General features: G+C 36.1%; 1 protein-coding gene across 1 annotated transcript in view; it reads right to left on the bottom strand.

Moving 5' to 3' along the window:
• Nucleotides 1-17,695, bottom strand: part of LOC120535415 (ankyrin and armadillo repeat-containing protein-like) — a 48,636-nt gene extending 30,941 nt beyond the window's left edge. The window contains exons 1-4 of the mRNA XM_039763248.1: nucleotides 17,597-17,695; nucleotides 11,313-11,491; nucleotides 4,700-4,918; nucleotides 706-843 (exon numbers count right to left, since the gene is read on the bottom strand). Of these exons, the coding sequence (XP_039619182.1) occupies nucleotides 706-843; nucleotides 4,700-4,918; nucleotides 11,313-11,427 (472 nt within the window). The 5' untranslated portion in view covers nucleotides 11,428-11,491; nucleotides 17,597-17,695. The remainder of the gene's footprint in view (nucleotides 1-705; nucleotides 844-4,699; nucleotides 4,919-11,312; nucleotides 11,492-17,596) is intronic.
• Between the last annotated feature and the right edge of the window lie 3,299 nt (nucleotides 17,696-20,994).

Here is a 20,994-nt window from a genome sequence, read left to right as displayed (position 1 = left end):
TTCTCTTTATCTACTTTTAGTACTTGAGTGAAAATCTGATAATGTTTTAGGTCATATTTATGCAGAAATATAGAACATTCTAAAGGGTTCACAAACTTTCAAGCACAACTGTATGAGTGTAACATTATCTACAATACTTGGCTTTTAATATAAATTATTACTAGAATAAAAAACCTACCAGATTTTTCAGTGGAAACATGAAATATATAATATGCTGCAAAATTCATTGTTCTATAATTCTAGCATTGTTCTGTCTTGTTTCAAACCTTGTTATTGTATTCATTATTCTTTTCTGTTATCAGGCAATTCATTGCTTCCTCCTGATGTAATTGCTAAGTTAATTTTGAAATAACTGAACAGTATACATGTATCTGTTTCTATTTATTTATTTATCTATTGATTATTTGATTGGTTGTATCATTTGTCCTGTGAGTCTGTATCCTTGTTTATGTTTCTGCTGCTGCATGTATCTGAATTTCCCATTGAAATAAATAAAATTGACCTAATCTAATCTAATCTGGCAGTAAAATAGGAACCTGCCCTGAAAGAAAAGATAGTATATTTCAAGGTACATACTAACCAAAAGCAAACGTAATTAGGTATTACACTAAGCCAATGAAGCTCTAAAGAAGCCACCATTTGCAGGAAAGATAAATGAAAAAAGAAAAGAGAAGCTACATGCATGACCATTTTTAGTCTGCTTACCCAACACAGCTGAAGCGAGAGCACAGGCTGCCTCTGCCTGCAGCAGATCCGAGTGAGAGTGAGACATAAGTGCTACCAGGAAATTTAATCCCTGAGAATTTAAGAGCATTTCTTGGTTTTCAGTATTTGGAATCCAGCCTGCAAAGAGTAAAGTACATACTGAACCACATGAACAATTATGGATTTTTTGTCTACTACAACAATCTAACCTTCTAAGAATAAAAAAGAACTGTAAACTATTGTAAAGCATAATTCTACCAATTTTAATCTGCCATTTGAATTTTCCTCCACATGTGCAAGCAGCATCCGTAACAATTCTCCCAGTGTGAAGAATTTTTGGCAGCCTTGACTGATTGCAGGTACTTTTCCTACTTTGTAAATCAAAAGGGGTTTTGTTCGTTTAGCTATTTTGGCAAACTACAGTATATTAACAAATTTGGGTATACGAAAATCAAAAAAACTAAAAACATTTATATGAAAACCACAGAAAATGTTTTAATAGCACCCTTCCACCAGAACAATCAGCAAGCCTTAGGTACACATGATTTGGAGACTTCATCCTAACTTCATTAGTCTTTGATATCTTGTATGTGGTGAAGTTAATCCCCAGGTCTTGTCCTTTAGAGTTGGGACATGTGGCAGAAGCAGTGTCATTAAACAATGATCACAGAGGTGGATTTTTTCTTTATATTATTGTATTATACATATTGTGTACTGTACAAATAGTTTTGACAAGAACAGGCCATACAGCCCATCATATAATCTGTTTTTCTCCTAAACCATCCTCAATAGCATAAAATCAATGCTTGGATGTCTACAAGACAGTCCTTTCAACAAAAGCTGACGCAGGGTAATCAGCTTTGTTATATCGTTAGAATGACCAGAGAGAGGCGTGGGAGGTTGGACTCTGGGTCCATATTGATTTGCTTTTGTCCTGAATCAACATCATTTCGTTGTTTGTGTTCTTCTGTTCTCTTTTAACATGATGTTTTTAGGCTTTGCCTTGTTTATTCATTATGCTATATTTGATGTGTGTTTGACTTCATACATAAATGGACAGTTTTACATTTTGTGGCATGTTTGCGGGAAATGAGCAAAACTGCCTTGAGTGCTATTCTCAGTGTGTCACAGACTGTGTACATTTTGAAAGGAAGGTTTCTTTAGATATGACCAGTAAAATACCAAAACTCCAGCATGATTTATTGCATTAGGGGTTGTCACAATTATTCCAGTGATCAGAATTGTGGCCTTAAAATTATTTTTGGTCTGCAACCAGAACTGAGGATTTAGGAGGGCTGTACATGTGGTTCAAGGATAATGCTACACTTAAAAAATCTGTCCAAGAAGACAAGACTAAAGTTAAATACAGTAGTCATTCATTGGAAAGGACAATATTTGACTGTTTGTATCTTGCTTTCAGTTTGTGAAAGACCATCACTATCTTAAAAGTTGGCTTGGCTATAAAGCAGTTATTATGAAGGGCTGCAGAGTTGAAAGCTGCCCAGTACCTATTTAAAGTGGGTGATGCCAATAGCTTTTTTTTTTAGTTCTTTTAAAATAGAAATCAAAACCTCTGAAGTAAAGATTACTGCACTACTGTCCTTAAAGGTACCTTCAGACTTCAACAAGAGATTTTAACTCTTCATTGGGTGCTTCTTTTCTTTTTTGTGTATCCTGGTAAGATGCACAAACCCATCAGTCAATCTTTAACATCGCAATCTAATGAAGTTTATCAATACAAATTGTATTCATCTGGCTTATTTTAGGAAGAAGAGCACATTTTGCAAGCTGTCAGGTTGAGATATGGCATAACTTTATTGTCGGTGGTGACTGATTGGCATTGTTTTCTGACAGTGTATGTGGTATATTCAGACACTTCATCTGTTTGCATCACTGCATAAGCAGACATTCCTTTTCATGCTTTTCCAAGGCTATGCAACTTGTAACTAGGTTCCAAAGTGGAGCAAATTTGTTGAAATGTGGGACACTTACTCTTCAGGGAGATTTGTTGGGAAAATTAAATAGTCATTGAGATGTGCCGAATACACTGTATTGTGCACATATCTGAAATTTCAAAATCTCCCTTTGAAAAGAATTGGTAAGTTTACAGACTGATCTATCTTGAAATAGAGTAACATTCTATGTAAAATGAACTGCAGATTAGTTTGCTGCTTCAAATTTACCTCAAGGGAGGTTGTGTCAAATACTATATTTTGTATATTTCCCTTTTTTACTCCCTCAACAGCTGCTCCTGAAGGCAAAGCGGATCCCCAATACAAGTTAGTCAAACGGCTGGACAGGCGTGCATGTAAGCCACTTGTACAGCAGCTCACTTCGCCTGCTGCTTGATGTTAAGATAACTGTTAAAGTAAAAAAAAATAAATAAAAACAAGTAACTGAACTGGAAGTGAATATAAGATGACAGGAATTATGTAAGCATCACTCTAAAAGTACAGAGTGAATAAATATATACTCAGTATTTACTAATATAACTAAATCTGCAAATTATAATGATTCAGTGTTTCTCTGATGCTATCATTTATCTGCAAAACTCCAGCGCAACTAACAGTTTTACCTTCAGATTTCAACAAGCGATTTTAACTCTTCATTGGGTACTTCTTTTGAAAATATTAAATCTGAACAACATTTAGTACTTGATCTCTCCCCAACTATCACCTAACAATAGATCATCAATTACTGCCATTTTTACACTATTTTAGTTGAACTCTGCTGTCTTTGTAAGATACTGAACTACCACAAGCCTATTAGCATTACATTTTCAAATACTATATTGTAAAGTTCTATTAAAAAAACATTTATGTAATGTAATCTACTAACATGTTGCATTGTTATCACTGATGATTTTGCATGTCTCACAATTACAAAAATATTTAACAAACAAAAAAGTAGTAACTGTAGTAACTAATGTGTCTGAAATTGCAGGATTATGTTATTGTTCCTGTTCTATTTTTTTTTTTATTTTATTAAGGGATAGGCAAGCCAATGTACAGCAGGAAACAACACTGTAACATTAAATTTTATATAATCACATAACAATGAAATTATCTCTGTTTATCAATGTTACACAAGGCATTAATTAAAGGGGAACTTAATACATGGAAATTACATAGAACTGTGAACTAAAAGAGAAACCTCTTCATTAATAGTAACATTTACAGTTATAGTAGCAAAGGGACAAAAAAAAGCAGCCACACCTCTTCAGACACAATGATTACTTGTTAATGAGTGCAATCATAGAGATTAGTCTGCAATACCTAATTAAAGTAACATCTTTATTTAATATATGGGCCTTTACATCAGTATAACCAAGCCTTTTCATATTTAGGAAAGGTATTGTTCCTGTTCTTTTTTTGAGGCTAGGTGGGTAATGTTGGAGAAAACAGACACTCAAACAAAACAACATGGAGACATTTTTGTAGAGGTGTGCATATCATGGTTACTGAAATAATCTTTTATTGAATACGGAAGTCAAAGTGAAACAGCACTTCGACAGAGGAGCTTTGTGATATTTTAAAATGTCCTGAACATTTTAATGTGCTTGCTCAAGTTTTACCATCATCCATCCATCCTTCAACCTGCCGAATCTGAACACAGGATCACGGGGGTCTGCTGGTGCCAATCCCAGGGCACAAGGCAGGAAGCAATCCCGGGCAGGGTGCCAACCCACTGCAGGACATACACAAACACACCCAGCACACACTAGGGACAATTTAGAATTGCCAGTCCACCTAACCTGCATGTCTTTGGACTGTGGGAGGAAACTGGAGTGCCCAGAGGAAACCCACGCAGACACAGGGAGAACATGCAAATTCCACGCAGGGAGGACCCGGGAAGCAAACCTGGATCTCCTAACTGCGAGGCAGCAGCGCTACCACTGCGCCACCGTGCCGCCACGTTTTACCATCATATGGTACATTTTTATAAGCTTACCAAATTTAAAAAGCAGAGAAACACCACCTTAATAAATACTCACTTATGCCTAAACAGATGTGCCTCATAGTCCTAACAGATGCCAAAACAATCCTCTCATTGTTTGAGTGCAGCAGTCTTACCAGGAGCTGTGGCACACCCATGCCTGCCAGGGCCCTGCCAAAATCTTTTGGACCACTAGCCAATATGGAGAATATTTCCAAACCCAGCAACTGCAGGTGCTCAGATGGGGAGTCTAGAAATTCACTAAGATGTGTTACACCTGGGCAAGAAAAAATAAGAATATGTGATTTTGAACATTTCTACAAGTTTTAAATTGTAATATTAACAGGTTGCTATGATTTATTTAGATTTTACCAATTTTCATTGTTGCCAGTTCTGGATCAGTTTACAGGAAACATCAATATCCTTTATCAAGGGCAAATGCAAATAAGATGAAGCAACACTTCACTTACTGAGACAAAGCAATTCATTCTTCCTCCTCCTAAATATATGTGCTAATTCTTTGAAATAACAGTTCATGCTTTCATTTTCACTTTGACACTCATTTTGATAATTTATAGAAGCATACATGTAGATTTTAGACTCATTTTAACTTTGTAACACAGCTTCATTTTCTAACTTTCTTACAGCTTCTTATACTTTCACCTTGTGAGACAACTCCACACTAGCTGGTGAAATCCTGATGAAATCTGAGGTTGTTTGCCTTTCAAACTTCCCCAGCTTCTCTGCTTTCCATCCACATTCCAAAAACATGTCGTCACCCTAGTGTGAGAATCTAAAGGTGAGTGGGTCGTGCTTGTGTGTGCATTGGAGGTAACTGGCATCTCTTTCTGGATTCATTTCAGATTTGCAAGATAAAGCAGATATTGAAAAAAGTAAAGATGGGTTATTGCCCATCTGGTTCTCTAATCTATTATTATTAGATTAATATATTCTACGGTAAAAATGTATTTTAAAGTAATGATCCTGAAATCAAATATCTCTGTAGAGTATAGTCATGGTAGGCACTAAAAGTGTTTGATAGGCGATACTATATATACTGTAGAAGGTATCAGATGCTTAAAAAAAACAAGTAAGTAATATGTCTCATATGTGGGAAAGATCATATTCTCTGAAATAAGATCCAACAAATTCTTAGCTGGTTTTCAAGAAAGGGAATGCTGCAATTAGTCTATAAGACTTTAAAAGCCAGACAGAATAAATCAACCCTTCAGAAGCTTTGCTATTTACAAGGTTGTCCATATATGTTAAAATATCTAAAGAATTGCACAGTTTTGTTTTCCTTTTCTCCATAATAAATCACAAAGTAGACAAGTGTGGGAGCACCCTGCACTCTCTAAGACTCTGTGGTGCCAGCTCCTACCACGCTGCCTAGTATTGGGCTCCTGAACCATGCAAAATGTGTCTTTAAGGCAGTTCAGTAGAAGAAAACATTTCCAAAACTGACTTAAGCTATTTGACTCATTTTTAAAATGACACAGCATTTCAGTTTTCCTATACAAATGTTAAGAAGCACTGGAGGAAAAACCTTAAGATTCAGAAAAAAATGCCAGTAAAAAATTAGGTACATTTTCAGTGAACAACTAATTTGGCACATTCCTAGTTATCCCAACATCATTAGCGTCCTTGTAAAAGATTATGGAAACAATTTAAATAAAGACACTACTGTGTATAATCAGTGTCATCACTCATCAGTGCCTCACTAGGATATATGTTTTAAATGGTTATATTTTCAGTTTCTGAGATATTTTTGCTATATTTACACATATATCTAGACTGCATTTACTGTATATACTGTACCTGTATGCATGTATTTTAGCTTGTACTGTAAACACTGAAACACCATTAAAGATGATTTGTAACCTATAAGACAAGGCCCCATTCAAATGGGAACATCCATTGACAAACTTCTAAACCTGGCAGATCTGTGGGTCAGGTATAAGATTTTTTAGATGTAAAAATGTTCTGCGGCCCCATTTATAAAGCTTGTGCTTGCACAAAAAGAGGCACAAAATGTGCAAACACATCTTCCGACACAAACATTGGGATTTATGAAAGAAAACTTGAAAGGGAAACATGCCTATATTTATGGCAACTCTGACCCATGTGTATGCACAATTTTGGAGAAACTGGGAAATGATGACACCCTTGATCAAGTAGGGAAATACAGCCAAATCAGATAAATGATGACTGCATATCATTTAGCTGTTATTATAATGTGTGTTGACGTGACAAACATATTAAAATTCACATGTGATGAATATGATGCACAGGCTGCATTTTAGTTCCCTTTTAAGAGGACCAATGCTGCATGTTTGAACTGAAGAATTTTTGTGGTTATCTGTCAGTTTATATCGGCTACCTGTTTTCACTTCTCAGGGAACTGGCAGACACGTCAGGAGTATCTCAGTCAAGCTTAACTCCATCATGCCTGCTGTGCTGGAAGCCATTAGCCAACCAATGAGGTGCTACATGCAGTTTTTGCATGGTGTGAGAACACATACTGTACATGAAACATAATGTGTTTTGCCATCATAAAAAGGCAATTTACAACAGGGTCCAGTTCTCATAACTTTACAAGGATTTGAGTGTGAAAATAAGCGCCTACAAAAAAAACAACAAAAAAAAACAGGAAAATGTATACACCAAAAAAAAAATCAGATTTATAAAACCTGGGGTATGCACATTTTTACTAAATTTACCATTTATAAATCACAATCTCCTTGTAAATATGCATAGGTTAGTGCACCTCGAATACCACCATGGAAAGTCCATATATGAAGCATGCTAATCAACCTCATAAATATGCAATCATGATGCTGCAGACCTTCACTGACTATTAGAACAGCCTCTCAACTGACATATTGACACCCTGACACAGTTCCACAGCGGAGATCACATGATGATGCGCAGCATTATAGAGTCTCTCCTTTGCATTTGGGAGGTCAGGGAAAGGCGTAAGGCACCAGTGTCTTAGCAGGTAGCCACTCTTATTTGACACATCTACTGACATGATTGCTGTTACAATTAACAATGAAATATGAACATATGAAAGATAGAAGGTTCAGCTAGTTACATTACCAATAAGCCGTCACATTTATCAAAGCTATTTTGCCTCAAAATAAATGAATCATGGTTGGACCCACTGATCCACAATGTTTGTAGGTCTATCTTGGCATCACAGATGACTTGTTCATTAATGGAATGTCACTGATCACGGTTAACAAAAGCTTCTTCATTCTCGCTAGGTGCTTCTATGACAATATGAATGCAGTAAATTGCTCTGATTATGTTAGAACTGGACACTGTTGCAAATTGCCTTTTTATGTTGGCAAAAAAAAAAAATACAAAAAACTGGATGTAGCCTCTCACCAGTTGGTTAATGGCTTCCAGCACAATGGGCATGATGGAGTGAAGCTTGGTTAAGATATTCTTGACCTGTCTGAGAAGTGACAACAGGTAGCTGATATAAATTGAGGAAAAAAACAAAAAAGCTCTTTAGTGCAAATATTCAGCATTGGCCTTCTTAAAAGGGAACCAAAGTTCAGTCTGTACATCATATTCATCCCTTGTCACATTATAATAACAACTCTGTGATACGTATTACTATACATGTGAGTCATCATTTAGCTGATTGGGCTGCATTTTCTTACTTGATCAAGGGTGTCGTCATTTTACATTTCTCTGAAATGTTGCATACGCAGGGGTCAGAGTTGCTGTAAATACAGTATATGCATGTTTCTCCTTCAACTTTTCTTTTATAAATTCTAATGTTTGCGTGAGAAGTTGCGTACACACATTTTGAGCCTCTTTTTGTACGCATTTTTACACCAAAAAAATCTTTTACCTGACTCACTGATCTGTCTGGTTTAGTAGTTTGTACATAGGTGTTCACATTTGAAAGGGGCCTTGTCTTACAGCTTACAGATCATCCTTAATGGTGTTTAAGCATTCACAGTACAAGCTAAAACAAAGGCATACATATATACAGTAATTAAAGTCTAAATATACAGTATATGTAAATATAGCAACAATATCTCATAAACGGTAAACAACCGTTTAAAACATAAATCCCAATGAGGCACTGATTAGTGATGACATTTATTGTATATAGCACTATCTTTATCTAAATTGTGTCCATATTGTGGCTCTTTTTATGTTTACATGAACTTTAGAAATGAGGGCCCTGGTCTTTAGACAGAAGTATAGAAAAACTACATGCGAACACAACTAAATAGTTAATTGTGTTGAGTTTTTGTAAACAATGGTTGAATGTAAAGGTAATTACAGCACACTATATGACTTTTCCAGCATCATTTACATAATCTTAGTGAGTCAGAAAAGTTGGAGAATACTCCTGTGGTCATCTGGACAGAGCACCAGCACAACACAAAGTGAACACACACACATACACACGTACACACATCAGAGACTTCATTAGCATCGCCAGTGCCCCTAACCTGCATTTCTTTGGACTGTAAAAGGAAACCAAAGCAAAACCATAGGATGTACATGTAAACTCCACACAAGCAGCACCTGGGGTGCGACCCACCAGACTCCTTACTACGAGATTACTGCTGCTTCATTGTGCTGCTAATTCATTGATTAACATATTTCCATTGACTAGGGCTCATCTCCTGTCACTTTTCTACTTGCCCTTATGGACACATGAAACTGATGTAATTACTTAACTAATGATATTTTGCAGGAAGGCACAGTACTGTGGTGATCTGCCTTCTTGCACAGAGCGTCTGGTTGAATTTCAAGTCCTGGTCATTGTTTCTCTGATTGTGAAACATCACTGATATTAAGGTTTGATTGATATTTTTGCCAGGTTGGAACAAGGGGCACTTAATTGGATGCAACACCTGCTGCGTACACTCAGCCCATCTCTCATGCTGGTGATCCTACGAATAACGCTGCAATTTTAACTGTGCGCCACATGCTTTTAAACTGCAGTGCAGGTGTTATTTGGGACAGAGGTCATTGACTGTGTTCCATTGCTTAGAGGTGCAGGCACCTGTTGCTTCATGAAGGTCTCCAATCCCCAAAACTCTTTGATCATTGATCATGTGTCATTCCTTGTGGCACTTGTTGCTTTTAGGGATACCTCAAAACCGGATTGTTAATTGAGTGTCAAAGCTTCACGGGGACACATTTACAAGATTATAGAGATTTATAAACATAAATTACTCAACTTATATTTAAATTTTATTCACTGACTTAATTTTTTTTTTTTACTTCAGTGTGTTCACCCATAGTACTGCATGTAGTTCAAAAATTAGAAATTTGACTTCTTCATCTTCAATTGTGATATTACTTTTGTAGGGGATGCGAACATAAAGCAGAGGGCAGAGAAAAGGTTGGGAACCATTGCTTTAAACTGACATTTTGTGTATAAATGCGTGTGTGTGTGTATGTGTGTGTGTTAGAGAATGGAGAAGTGCCCTGCCTGTCTATAGCTGGTTGTATCATGAATCCTGGTTTCCCTTGGGTCTCTATGACTTTACAATGGAAAAGGCAGGTTCAGTTGAATGAAACTACTCTAGTTATTTGTTGGGTTTAAGATTAGTGTGGGAGCATGCTTTCATTGGCTCATCCCTGTTCTTTAAGTGCTCTTGCAAAGTTGTCAGCCATACTGCAAGTCCAGTGAATGTATGTGTTTGCTTATTTCCTAAGGATGAAGACATGTACCTGCAGTTACCAGTGTTGGCATTGTTCTAACCTTTAGTGAATTTCCATCGGCAAGCTCTGGAGATCATATTAAATGTTGTACGGCTACTGACACACTATGCCTCCATTGTAATATTACATGGTTGCCATCAATAATTGTTGCTCTTCCTTCACCACTGTGGCTAACATTAACACATAATCCTCATATGGCTGCTCCAGCTCTACTGCACTTCTTCTTCCTTATATCCCTCAGTCACACAAACTCTTTATCACAATATGCAGAAACTTGTACTTTTAAATAATGACACTGTAATTACTTTGATGTAGAGTATATTGTAAGATAACTAATTGAGAAAGAGAGAGAGAGTCAGAGAACAAAGGGGTATCTCTTTGGATAAGGAGCTACCTTGGTGCATCTATTAGTCAATTACTGCTTTGTAACAAAACCTTTAAACACTTTATTTGGTTTTAATTAGACTTACAAAACACAAATTGCAACCTTGGAATGGAGGCTACCTATAGAGCATCTATTAGTCATTTACTGTTATGTTAAAAGACCTTACAAAGACTTTCTTTGTATTATATAGCAATAAGTGACTAATAGATACACTGCAGTAAGCCCTTAAAGGCCACATTTGAATATATAACAAAGCTAGAGAAAATTAAAACAAAATATAATGTCAATCTTTTGGGGGGGATTAATTGAACTAAAGTTAATATTTGAAGAGCATTACTTCTAATGCATTGTGTACAGCAGACTGTTACATAACTTAAGCAGTCAAAAGTAATGGATAACCAAAGCATGAAGGCAAAGCATAATAACAAATATCTCCCACAGCAACTAAACATGCCAGTATCTGAGTTCATCCAGTCAGTCTTTAAAGGCCATAATAGAGACTATGAAAATGGCAAAGAAAGAAGAAAAATACAGTAAGTGAAGAAATACATATGACTGGTATATGATGGCTTTCATACAGTACCTATCATTGTGGCCATATTCCTCTGGTCATCAATGTCTGTCCCTGCCAAGACCCAGAGTGCTCCAGCCACTGCCTCCTGTGTGCCCACCAGTCGACTTTTCTTCAGCAGCTGCATCAGTGGCTTCACCCCTCCCTGCTCCTGAACAAGCCTCTGTGCGGCCTCATTTCCTTCTGCCAGACTACAGAGAAAACAGCATTATGGATGCATGTAAATGTGAAAACTGACTGTGAGCTACAGGATGTTACTGGACACAATGTTAATAGGACCATTATAAGGAAGACAACGAACGCACAGTTTTCATTATTTCCTATAATCATTGTTCCAGTAGTGGCTCTAAAAGTAGTCACTCTTTTGGACTTTTTCACATTTTCTTACAATATGAAATGATTATATCACATTCAGTTTCAACTTTATGTCATGCATACATGTACATAATGTATAAACTCCACATAAACAGTGACCAGGCCATTGTTAACATAAAATACTATAAACATCAATTATTCATCTGTTTGTTTTTTTATTCTGCTTATTCAGTACAAGGTGGTGGGAGGCACAGGTCAGCTAAGGGGCCTCAGAAATCTACAGCCAAAGTGTCGCTGGGCTCTACTGATCACAGTGGTGTTCACCTTCTCTTCATTTACAAGACAGACTTGAAAAGAGAACGCAAAATACAGAAAATACAACTTAACAGCTTATATGGATGCTTTCAAATTAAAATTGGGAAATGTTTAAAGGAAGAAGCACAGATACAGCATTTTAAACACTTATTGTTTTAAAAGCATTTATGTTTGCCCTAGCAATAAACTCGGGATCAACAAATCTTTATTGCATTATTAAATAAAAAAAATCCTTTTAAATAAGGTGACTTATTGAGGCACATGTAGCACAGAAGGATGTATAACTTTGATTGGAAAGGCTGAAATTGATTATAAGGATAAAATTGAACAGAAATTGTACAGATTTAAGCTCTGCCTAGTCAGGAATTAAGACCTTTGCTTGGTTTTAACACCAGCATTAAATTAAACTGATCTGAAAAACAAAATTCACTCCAGTCAAAAATTTGAGGTGTTCTTTATAGATTTGAGGGTGCTGAATCCAAATCTGGCAACAGAATTGCTCTATCAGATTCAGTATTTGACAAATGAAGGTTTAAAATAAAAAAAGCACTTCTACAGAAAAAAATTTAATGCATTTATAAATTATACATAATTTTTAAACATAGTTATTACTTACAAAAAGTTATCACTTGTTTGCTTTTTCCCCTGTATAATCCTCTGAAGGTGTTTCATGGTGGAAGTCATACCACTTGTACTTCAGAACAGCTAAGCATGTCTGGGCCTGGCCAGTACTTGGATGGGAGGCTGTCCAGGAAAAAGCTTGGGTTGCTGCTGGAAGAGGTGTTGGCGAGGCCAGCAGGAGGCCCTTAACCTATGATTTGAATGTGGATCCCAATGCCCCAGTACAGTGATGGGGACACTGTTCTGTAGAAATGGCGCCATCCTTTGGATGAGATGTAAAACTGAGGTCTTGACTCTATGTGAGGTCATAAAAGATCTCTGGGCATTTTTGAAGAAGAGAAGGGTATACCCAGATGTCCACTATGGCCAAGTCATTCTGGTCTCCTAAGCATCCCCTGTCCTTAATTGGCTTGTGATACCTCTCACCCTTTTACCACCTAACAGCTAATGTGTGCTGAGTGTACTAGTGCAAGAATGGCTGCCATCACATCATCCAGGTGGATGCTACACCTTGGCGGTGATTTAAGTGGTTTTAATTTTGATTTAATTTAATTAATTAGTTTAATTTTTAATTTTAATGTAAGTGATTTAAGTGATTTTACTTACCGTGTAAAGAACTATTGAGTAGTGAGAAAAGCATTACTGTATATAAATGTAAAGAATTATTTTTATTATTATTAATTTAATGTAGTAAGCAATAGTTTATTTTGTTATGGTTGTTATACAACTACTGTATGTGTGATGCACACACTTTATTTTAGTTTTCTTTGAGTATTTATATAATAAGAAGTTTAATTTCTTCATGTAAGTCTGTTCAGCAGTCTAGTCATGAAACAATATGAGGTGCTATATAAAAGTCAGCTATTATACTGCACTTTTTTGAATAATTATAATTGTCACAGTGTGGCATATGTAGATATTTGTGTAGCTTAAGATTTTTGGCACCATTAAGAAAGTTTTCTATTATTTATCTTAAAGAATATACAAGTTGTATTTCAGATTCATGTGTTTGTTTGATGGATTATCTCTAGAAAGTCGCCTTCAGTCTGTTCAGCCCCTTCCTCGGCACTGTTTACATAGTAAGCTCTCTTACAAACATTCAGTTGAGTGTGCAATAGTTTAAAAGAGGCGTTTCGAGTGATAGAGCTAACAATGCCATTCTTACACCCCTAGTAATTATCATTGTTTAAAAAAAAGATACAGATTATTCCTTCTACTGTTTAGAGCCAGTCCTATGCGTATAGTATAGCAACAGAACACTTGCGCTCTTTAGACTGTAAATGTTTGCTCTGTCACTAAAAACAGAACAAATCAGCAAACAGAGTACTAGCAAACTCGAATTGTCAAACAGTTCTACAGTATATTCACTGCTGCTGCCCTCAGTGCTCTTCGGCATTTCTCCAGTTTATAGTAAGGACAGGTGATACAGTGGGTAAAATTACTGCCGTATTGCCCACTGAAATGAGTTTGTCCCTAATTCGGTGTGGGGAGTTCACATTAATCAAGGGAATTTAATCAGCTTTGTTTTCACATCCTAAAGATGTTGTGTTAGGTTAGTTGGTGAATATAAACTGGCAACTGTGACTTGTGATTAACTGCATCATGCTCATAGAAAGATCAGAATTTGGCACAAGTAACATTAGTCCAAATTAGGGATTCTTCCCACCTATAGAAAAGATTTGAAACCTGTGCTCACATTTACACTACAGATGGGGTAGTTATACCACACTGCCAACAGGAACATTTTCCTGCAGATCATCTAATGTGGTCTACCATATTCTGTGCATGACATGTCCCAACAATAGTCTCTATGTGGGAGAAACTGGAGAAACACTGCACCAAAGAATGAATTTACACAGGTCTCATATTGATCATGGCATCAGTGATGTTCATGTAGGAGCTCACTCCAGCAGCAATGGTACTATAGGAATGATGTTAAAGTCACAATGCTTATTAAGCTGAACTTCAAGACACGACAGGAAAGAAAGGAATGGAAAGTTAAATTAATGCTGAAATTTACCACATTACAACATGGCTTGAATAGAAACAAAAGTTGTATGACCAGATATGAGGACTACTAACATCACTCTGACTGGCCCAAGAGATTTGATTACAGATCCACATTGCAGGGAAAACTAAACAAAAACTTCAAAAGGGTTTGTTGAACAGTTATCAGATGATCTTGATCATATGTTGCTGTCCTCTCTTGCTAAATGAATCTTAGGTTGTAGAGGACTGTTCATATTTAACGCATTTTAGAATCATGTTTCTTTCCTAGTGTGTATATAAACTCCAGTCTCTGTATTAAATCTTGCCCGAAGAAGGGGCCTGACATGCCACGAAAGCTTGCATATTGTAATATACTCTGTTAGCCAGTTAAAGGTGTCATTTTGCTTCACTTCTTATTGCACTGAAGAATATCTGAGACAATATATACCTGAATGTTGTGCTGACCAAGTTCATCCCTTCATTCCTGCTGTTTATCTACACAAAGTTACATCAACCTGTTATTGCTACAGTGTGATAATTATTTTCAGCTACACATACCTCTAACAGCCATGTTTTATTTTTGATATTCCTAGCATTAAGTCACCAGGAGCATGTGTTCTTACATTACTGTTTGTCCTTTTATGTGAAGTTATAAAATTCACCTAGAGAACCCTCAATGGTTCAGGTGACATAATTTGATAATACTGTACCACTTTAGTTTTATTTTCTTGTTGCCTTGAGGTTTCATTTTAGTATCTTTTGTATTTTGTTTCTGACATTCTTCTCAGTTGTTCTATTTAAAATTGGTTAATTGGTCTCTTGTTGGTTACATCTGTTAGCCTTAGTAGATTATTTTTGTCTTCTATTGATTATGCTGTTAAACTTCAAATTGTTTTCGATAATGTAAGGGGTAATTAGATTACAGGCTCCAGATGCTTTAGGACAATGTCACGCTCCATGATTTGGAGGTGGAGGACAGTAGTCAATGACTAATGTTGCTGGACCTCATTGCCTTGTGGATGTCGACTAGAAACTGCAGGAGATAACAGACTACACAATTCCCTCAACACACTTTCAAATTTCCTACCGCACCACAAGACTTTGTGAGTTTCACACATTTTGGTAGCTGAGCAACATTCAGCATACTGGAATAAAGATGAAACAAGATGTTAAATGGACATTTGTGCTGTCAGGCTATCAGATATTCTGAATTTCTTTTGGCTGCACTTTTTAATTCTTCACAGCTCAAATGACCATTGAAGCATAAAGAAGTTTCTTCTTCATTATTTAGTAGTGTGGTTAAGATGGAAAAAAAAAAGATTGCTATATGAATAAAATGTGTTATATTAAACTGGCATCAAACCAGCAGTGTGTGTAACTGAGACATCTTTCGTATTTCTATCTATTTAAAAAACTATTTAATCTGCTTAATCCAGTTCAGAGTCACGGGGAGACAAAGCTGGTTCTAGCAACAAGTGGTACAAGGCTGAAACCAACACTGCATGGGAGATCACACAAACATAGAGCCCACTTGAAATTGCCAGTCACCCCAATGTGCAGTTATCTGTAATGTGTGAGGAAAACTGGGAATATCTGGGGGAAAAACTAAAAGAGGAGAACATGCAGATGCCACACCGACAGTGACCAGGGCATCAGATTCATAAAATGGCAGTGCTAAACCCTGCTACCATGCAAGAATCTGTTGGGAAATCAATTGGTAAACCGAAAAATTTGTATAGAATTGACTAGAGGGGCCATGACTGGGCAGGAGGGAAAAAAGTTAATATTATAAAATATATAATGCAAATATGCATTAAGTATTAAATAAAGTGGATTTTTTCTTTTACTCCAATGAATTATTAAAATAAAGCATCCTTTAAAAACAGGGAGTAGGAATACATTTAAGCAGTAACCTGACTACTAGTCTATACAGTGTAAAAATTTTGGAATATCACAGAAAGCCTGTGGCACATTTCATTTTATTTTCTTGTCAGTTTCAGACAAAAGAGTTCTTCTATTTTGACATATATGGAATTTAAACAAAACAGAAAGTTAAAAATAAAAGTAAAGGAAAAATGATATAAACATCTCATACTTTAGTGCATGACTCTTATTAATGATAAATGATTTAGTGCCTAAATAAAAAGAAAAATTCAAGTTGCTTGCCAGTCAGTCGTATTGGTCATTGTACTTGGTCACTGTTGTTACATTTTTGAGCTAAGCAAAAAGCAACATGGAACTTGCAGTTTTATTTATTATTATTATTTTGTAGTTACTTATTGATTCACTGAGGCATCATTTAACAATGTAATTAATTTTTTACCATCATTGGGTCATAGGGAGGAGGCTCAAGCTATGAGAGGATATCACTCTGTTACTTAAATTCACAGTCACTCTTACTTGCAGGACAGTTTATTATCACCACTTAATTAATAAGAGAACACGTGCACAAAAGTAATCAGCATTCATATTGAATAAGAGATTAAGAATAAAATACATGTGCAGTGTATTCCTGTGGAGATTACTAGAGGGTGTTACGTACCGATCATGAATTCGCTGAGGTACTAAACGGTTTATTATGCACCGTGTTTATGTGCAGAGATCGGAATCCAGTTTAAGTATTTGAAAACGTATCATAATTCTTAACAATGTGACTGAGATTTTGCCAAAAAGCAACTATAATCAGAAACAGACTGACAAGATACAACATTTTTAAATACTGTAGTCACAAACTGCCTTAACAGAGAATAGGAGAAAATATGCCAGGATTGCTATAATGGCTTTTACTTTGACATAGAAATAATTGTCTTAATCCGCAATTAAAATTCACATTCTGTAAATGACTTAAAGTTGGGAATTCTGACAAATACACCCTAGATGGGGTTATACTTTTTACGTAGGATAACATTTAAAACCTACTAATATTGTAGGCTACTGCTAGGACGACGACGTTTCCAAGGAAGTGCTCAGTGGAGTACCTCGTGCCGTGTCCGCGAAATGAAACACCGGCCGTCTAGAGATATTCAAGGGAAACAATTCAAAAAATATTTACTTACACAAAATTTCAAACTAAAGTCCGAATGTGGATGATCCGTTCATTTCCCATCCCTTTCTCAAAGTCTAACAACGAGCCGCTCCTCTGTTCTCCACACAATACCTCAGTTATCGGGAGGTCCGTATGTGTAAGACGGCTACCTTGGCGCCCCCTGCTGCATACCTGAGACTGAGGTATAATAGTTAATGATAGTAATATCATAATACAGTATTAATAGCGACAGTGGCAATTTGTACAAAAATATATATTCATAGTAATGTAGTATTAATAGTAATTAATTATTAAGTAATTAGTTGTAATTATTTTGATTAAGGTTCTGAAATGTACATCCTTTCATTTTCTGGTAAATTATAGATTACAGTCTAGTACGAAACACGCTGAATCCAATTGGGGGATCGCTAATCTTCAGAGCTCTTACGCAGCCTCGAAATGCAAGAAAATATCCTGGATATGGTGCAAGTCCATCAGATTACATTATAACATTACTTCAATAATTATTATTATTTTCCCTATTTGTATAGAATTCTCGCTATAGCATTATAAACCTATACCATGAGTTAGCCAACTTTTTCTTCCCAAAATAAATAATATTTCCCTTGGTTGTCAGTCTTTCAGTATTCACATGGTAGCGCCTAATGTCTCCAGGCCATCAGTAATAGACCGTGCGCACGCACAAAAAGATGCTCTTTCCACTTTTTACACAGAGATTGGGGTAAAGATAGGTAAATAAAAACATTTTTCTGAAATTGAAACCATGCATACGCACGTTGCGGGGGTAAAGAAACGGAGACACCGATGGCAAAACGATAACATACTGGTCATGTGGTACGCTATCGCAAAAATACTCACTGAAATGTTTTTAACGTTTTGTTTTTTAACAGGTGATTTGTGGCTTTTTTCGGTTCAGTTCTGTGTAACGTTGTCAATAGACTTTATTAGGACTGCCTGGGTTTGCAGGACCGCAACAGCGAAGACGCTGCCACACACAGAACTTGACGGATGGACGGGATGATCTAAAGATTCCTGGGCCGACGACACCATCAACATTCTGTGCTACAGTACCACAGCAAAAGTTAAGTAAAAAAATACCCTTGCAAGTCTATTCAAATAAAATTTTACTGAAATGCAACTTTGAGTCTTTCAGTCTTTATAAGAAGTAACATTAATAAGCGTTGAGGACACACCTGTCTAATGTGGAGCTTCTACTTTTGCCATGGTGTCGCCAACTCAGTTCCATCACCACGTCCCTCACAGCATTTTTTCTAAAGATGGATACAATGTGTTCAATGGGTGACACAGATACTGATACTGTGCTTGTAATAATTTGCTACTTCGCATCCACTTTCAAATCGCACCAATATTTTCGCTGGTAAGGTCACTCCAAACTTCAGCGCGCACAGCATTAACGGCGGCGGTGCTGTTCAGGTCACTCTGTGGTATTTGTTATACCAGAGCTTCCGCTTCCAAGTACTGCCACTCTCCAAAAAGAGCGTCGGTCTCACACATGGATGAAATTTCGCTATTTGCATTTTTGATTTGTTTTGCAATTTTTCAATTAAAAAATAATTTGAATGTGATAATACATTTGATCAGTAATCACTAGATGTGTTTTTGACTTTATATGCACTATCATGAGCTTTAACTTAAGTTTGTTCATGTGCGCCAAGCTTTTTGCAGTGATTTATGAATGTGAAACTGTGTAATGAATGAAGTTCGTGCGCTTGGTTTTATAAATCAAGACATCCTTATAAGCACTTTCTCCGTTTGGTTTTTACACATACATAAAATGTAACATGTCTGCATGCAGGTTTTATTATTATTATTTTAATGATTGCCACTATCTGCGTAAACTTCCCACGTTTTTTGTTTTCTGTCAATATGAATTTTGTCAGGTTGTGTTCTTGGTTTGGTTCCCTAAGCTGGTTGAATAACTTCGTGTGATGTTCGCGATGGTTTTGGGCCCCTCCAACTGGACGTGATTATGAATTGGACAAAGTGGATTTGAGAATGAATGAATGGATGGATGGACGATGGATATCTACAGAAAAGTTTCTGTTTGCCATCCAAAAGAAGTCTATTATGTTTGTCTTCTGTGCCTGGTACAGTTTTTCTGTTGATGGACTGAATGAGGAAATAGGAAAATAAACACAAATTATTAAATTCCATCCTGTGTAAATTAGAAAAATTGATAACTATAGTTCTTTACAACTGAAATTATATAAATTTGAAACATCAAGCCAAAAATTTGGATTTCTTTTATTTTCTATCTAGTAAACTCAGCAAATCAATTGATGACATGCACCAGAACTGAAAATGATTAAACAGCAAGCCTGTAAAACTATTCTTTTGACTTCTGTTGAATTCCTTCTTTATTTTTGACCTTCAGTATGCACATATTTTAGCTTTCAATGTAATATTTCCAAAACTGCTCTTCTGTCCAGTTTTCAAACTAAGAAATTTCAGGACCCAGCATTGCAGTGGCCTACAAGTAGTGGTTGCCCCAATTGTGTAAACAGTTATAATGTACATTTAAAATTCTAACATTGTCTCAATTGTGTGCAATTGACTTTATTTTTCCTACACTGTGTATACCCTTAAAAATACAAGTTCTTTAGTGGTAGTTTATTGTTCTTTACTGCGTTGTGTGGTACCTCATTGAACTATTGCTTGGCAAATCATCTTTTCATTTTGGGAAGGGTTCTATACATATGAAGTCTTTGGTTCTTTGTGCTTTGATATGTATAAAAAGACATCTTTAATGTGTAATATAGACTATCTAGCAGGACACTAACAGATTAAGAAAACCAATGTTACAGTATGTATGCAGTAAGAGTCCTTTTGAAATCATAACCCATTGGTATTTCACAAATCTGTTACAATCTATTCATGGTTATCTACTGTATGGACCTGTTACAGGTCTAAATAAATAAAAGTTCTTGCTGGAACCTTCATGAGGATATGTCTTTTGGCAACCAAAAATGTTTCACATATGGATATGAAGAACCACTCTGGCATCTTTATTTTTAAGTGTATATAAGAATGAAATCTTGTTTCATCCAAAACTGTATTTTCCAAAAACTGAAACAGACATACAATTGTGAACATTTCCATTACAGATTTTCTCAATAGCTCAACCACACAGGTCAACACAGTACCCACATTCTCAAAATAGTCAACATGGCCCACAAAACACTAAAATGTTTAAGAAAACTCTACACTCTCACTGCAATCCTCACTAAGAAAATTAAAACAAAAAATACTGGCAGCAAAAGTTAATATATTGGTTTAAAAGAGTAGCACATAGTATTACATTACTAACATGTACAAGCAGCCTTTTTAGTCATTCTGATGTGTATTTGTTGTTTGTCGTTATATAATATTTCTTTATTGAGCTTCTGT

The sequence above is a fragment of the Polypterus senegalus genome, chromosome 9 (assembly GCF_016835505.1).
Source record: "Polypterus senegalus isolate Bchr_013 chromosome 9, ASM1683550v1, whole genome shotgun sequence".
Taxonomy (NCBI): domain Eukaryota; kingdom Metazoa; phylum Chordata; class Cladistia; order Polypteriformes; family Polypteridae; genus Polypterus; species Polypterus senegalus.
The sequence above is the reverse complement of the archived record's forward strand: the minus strand, read 5'-3'. Positions and strand labels throughout refer to the sequence as shown.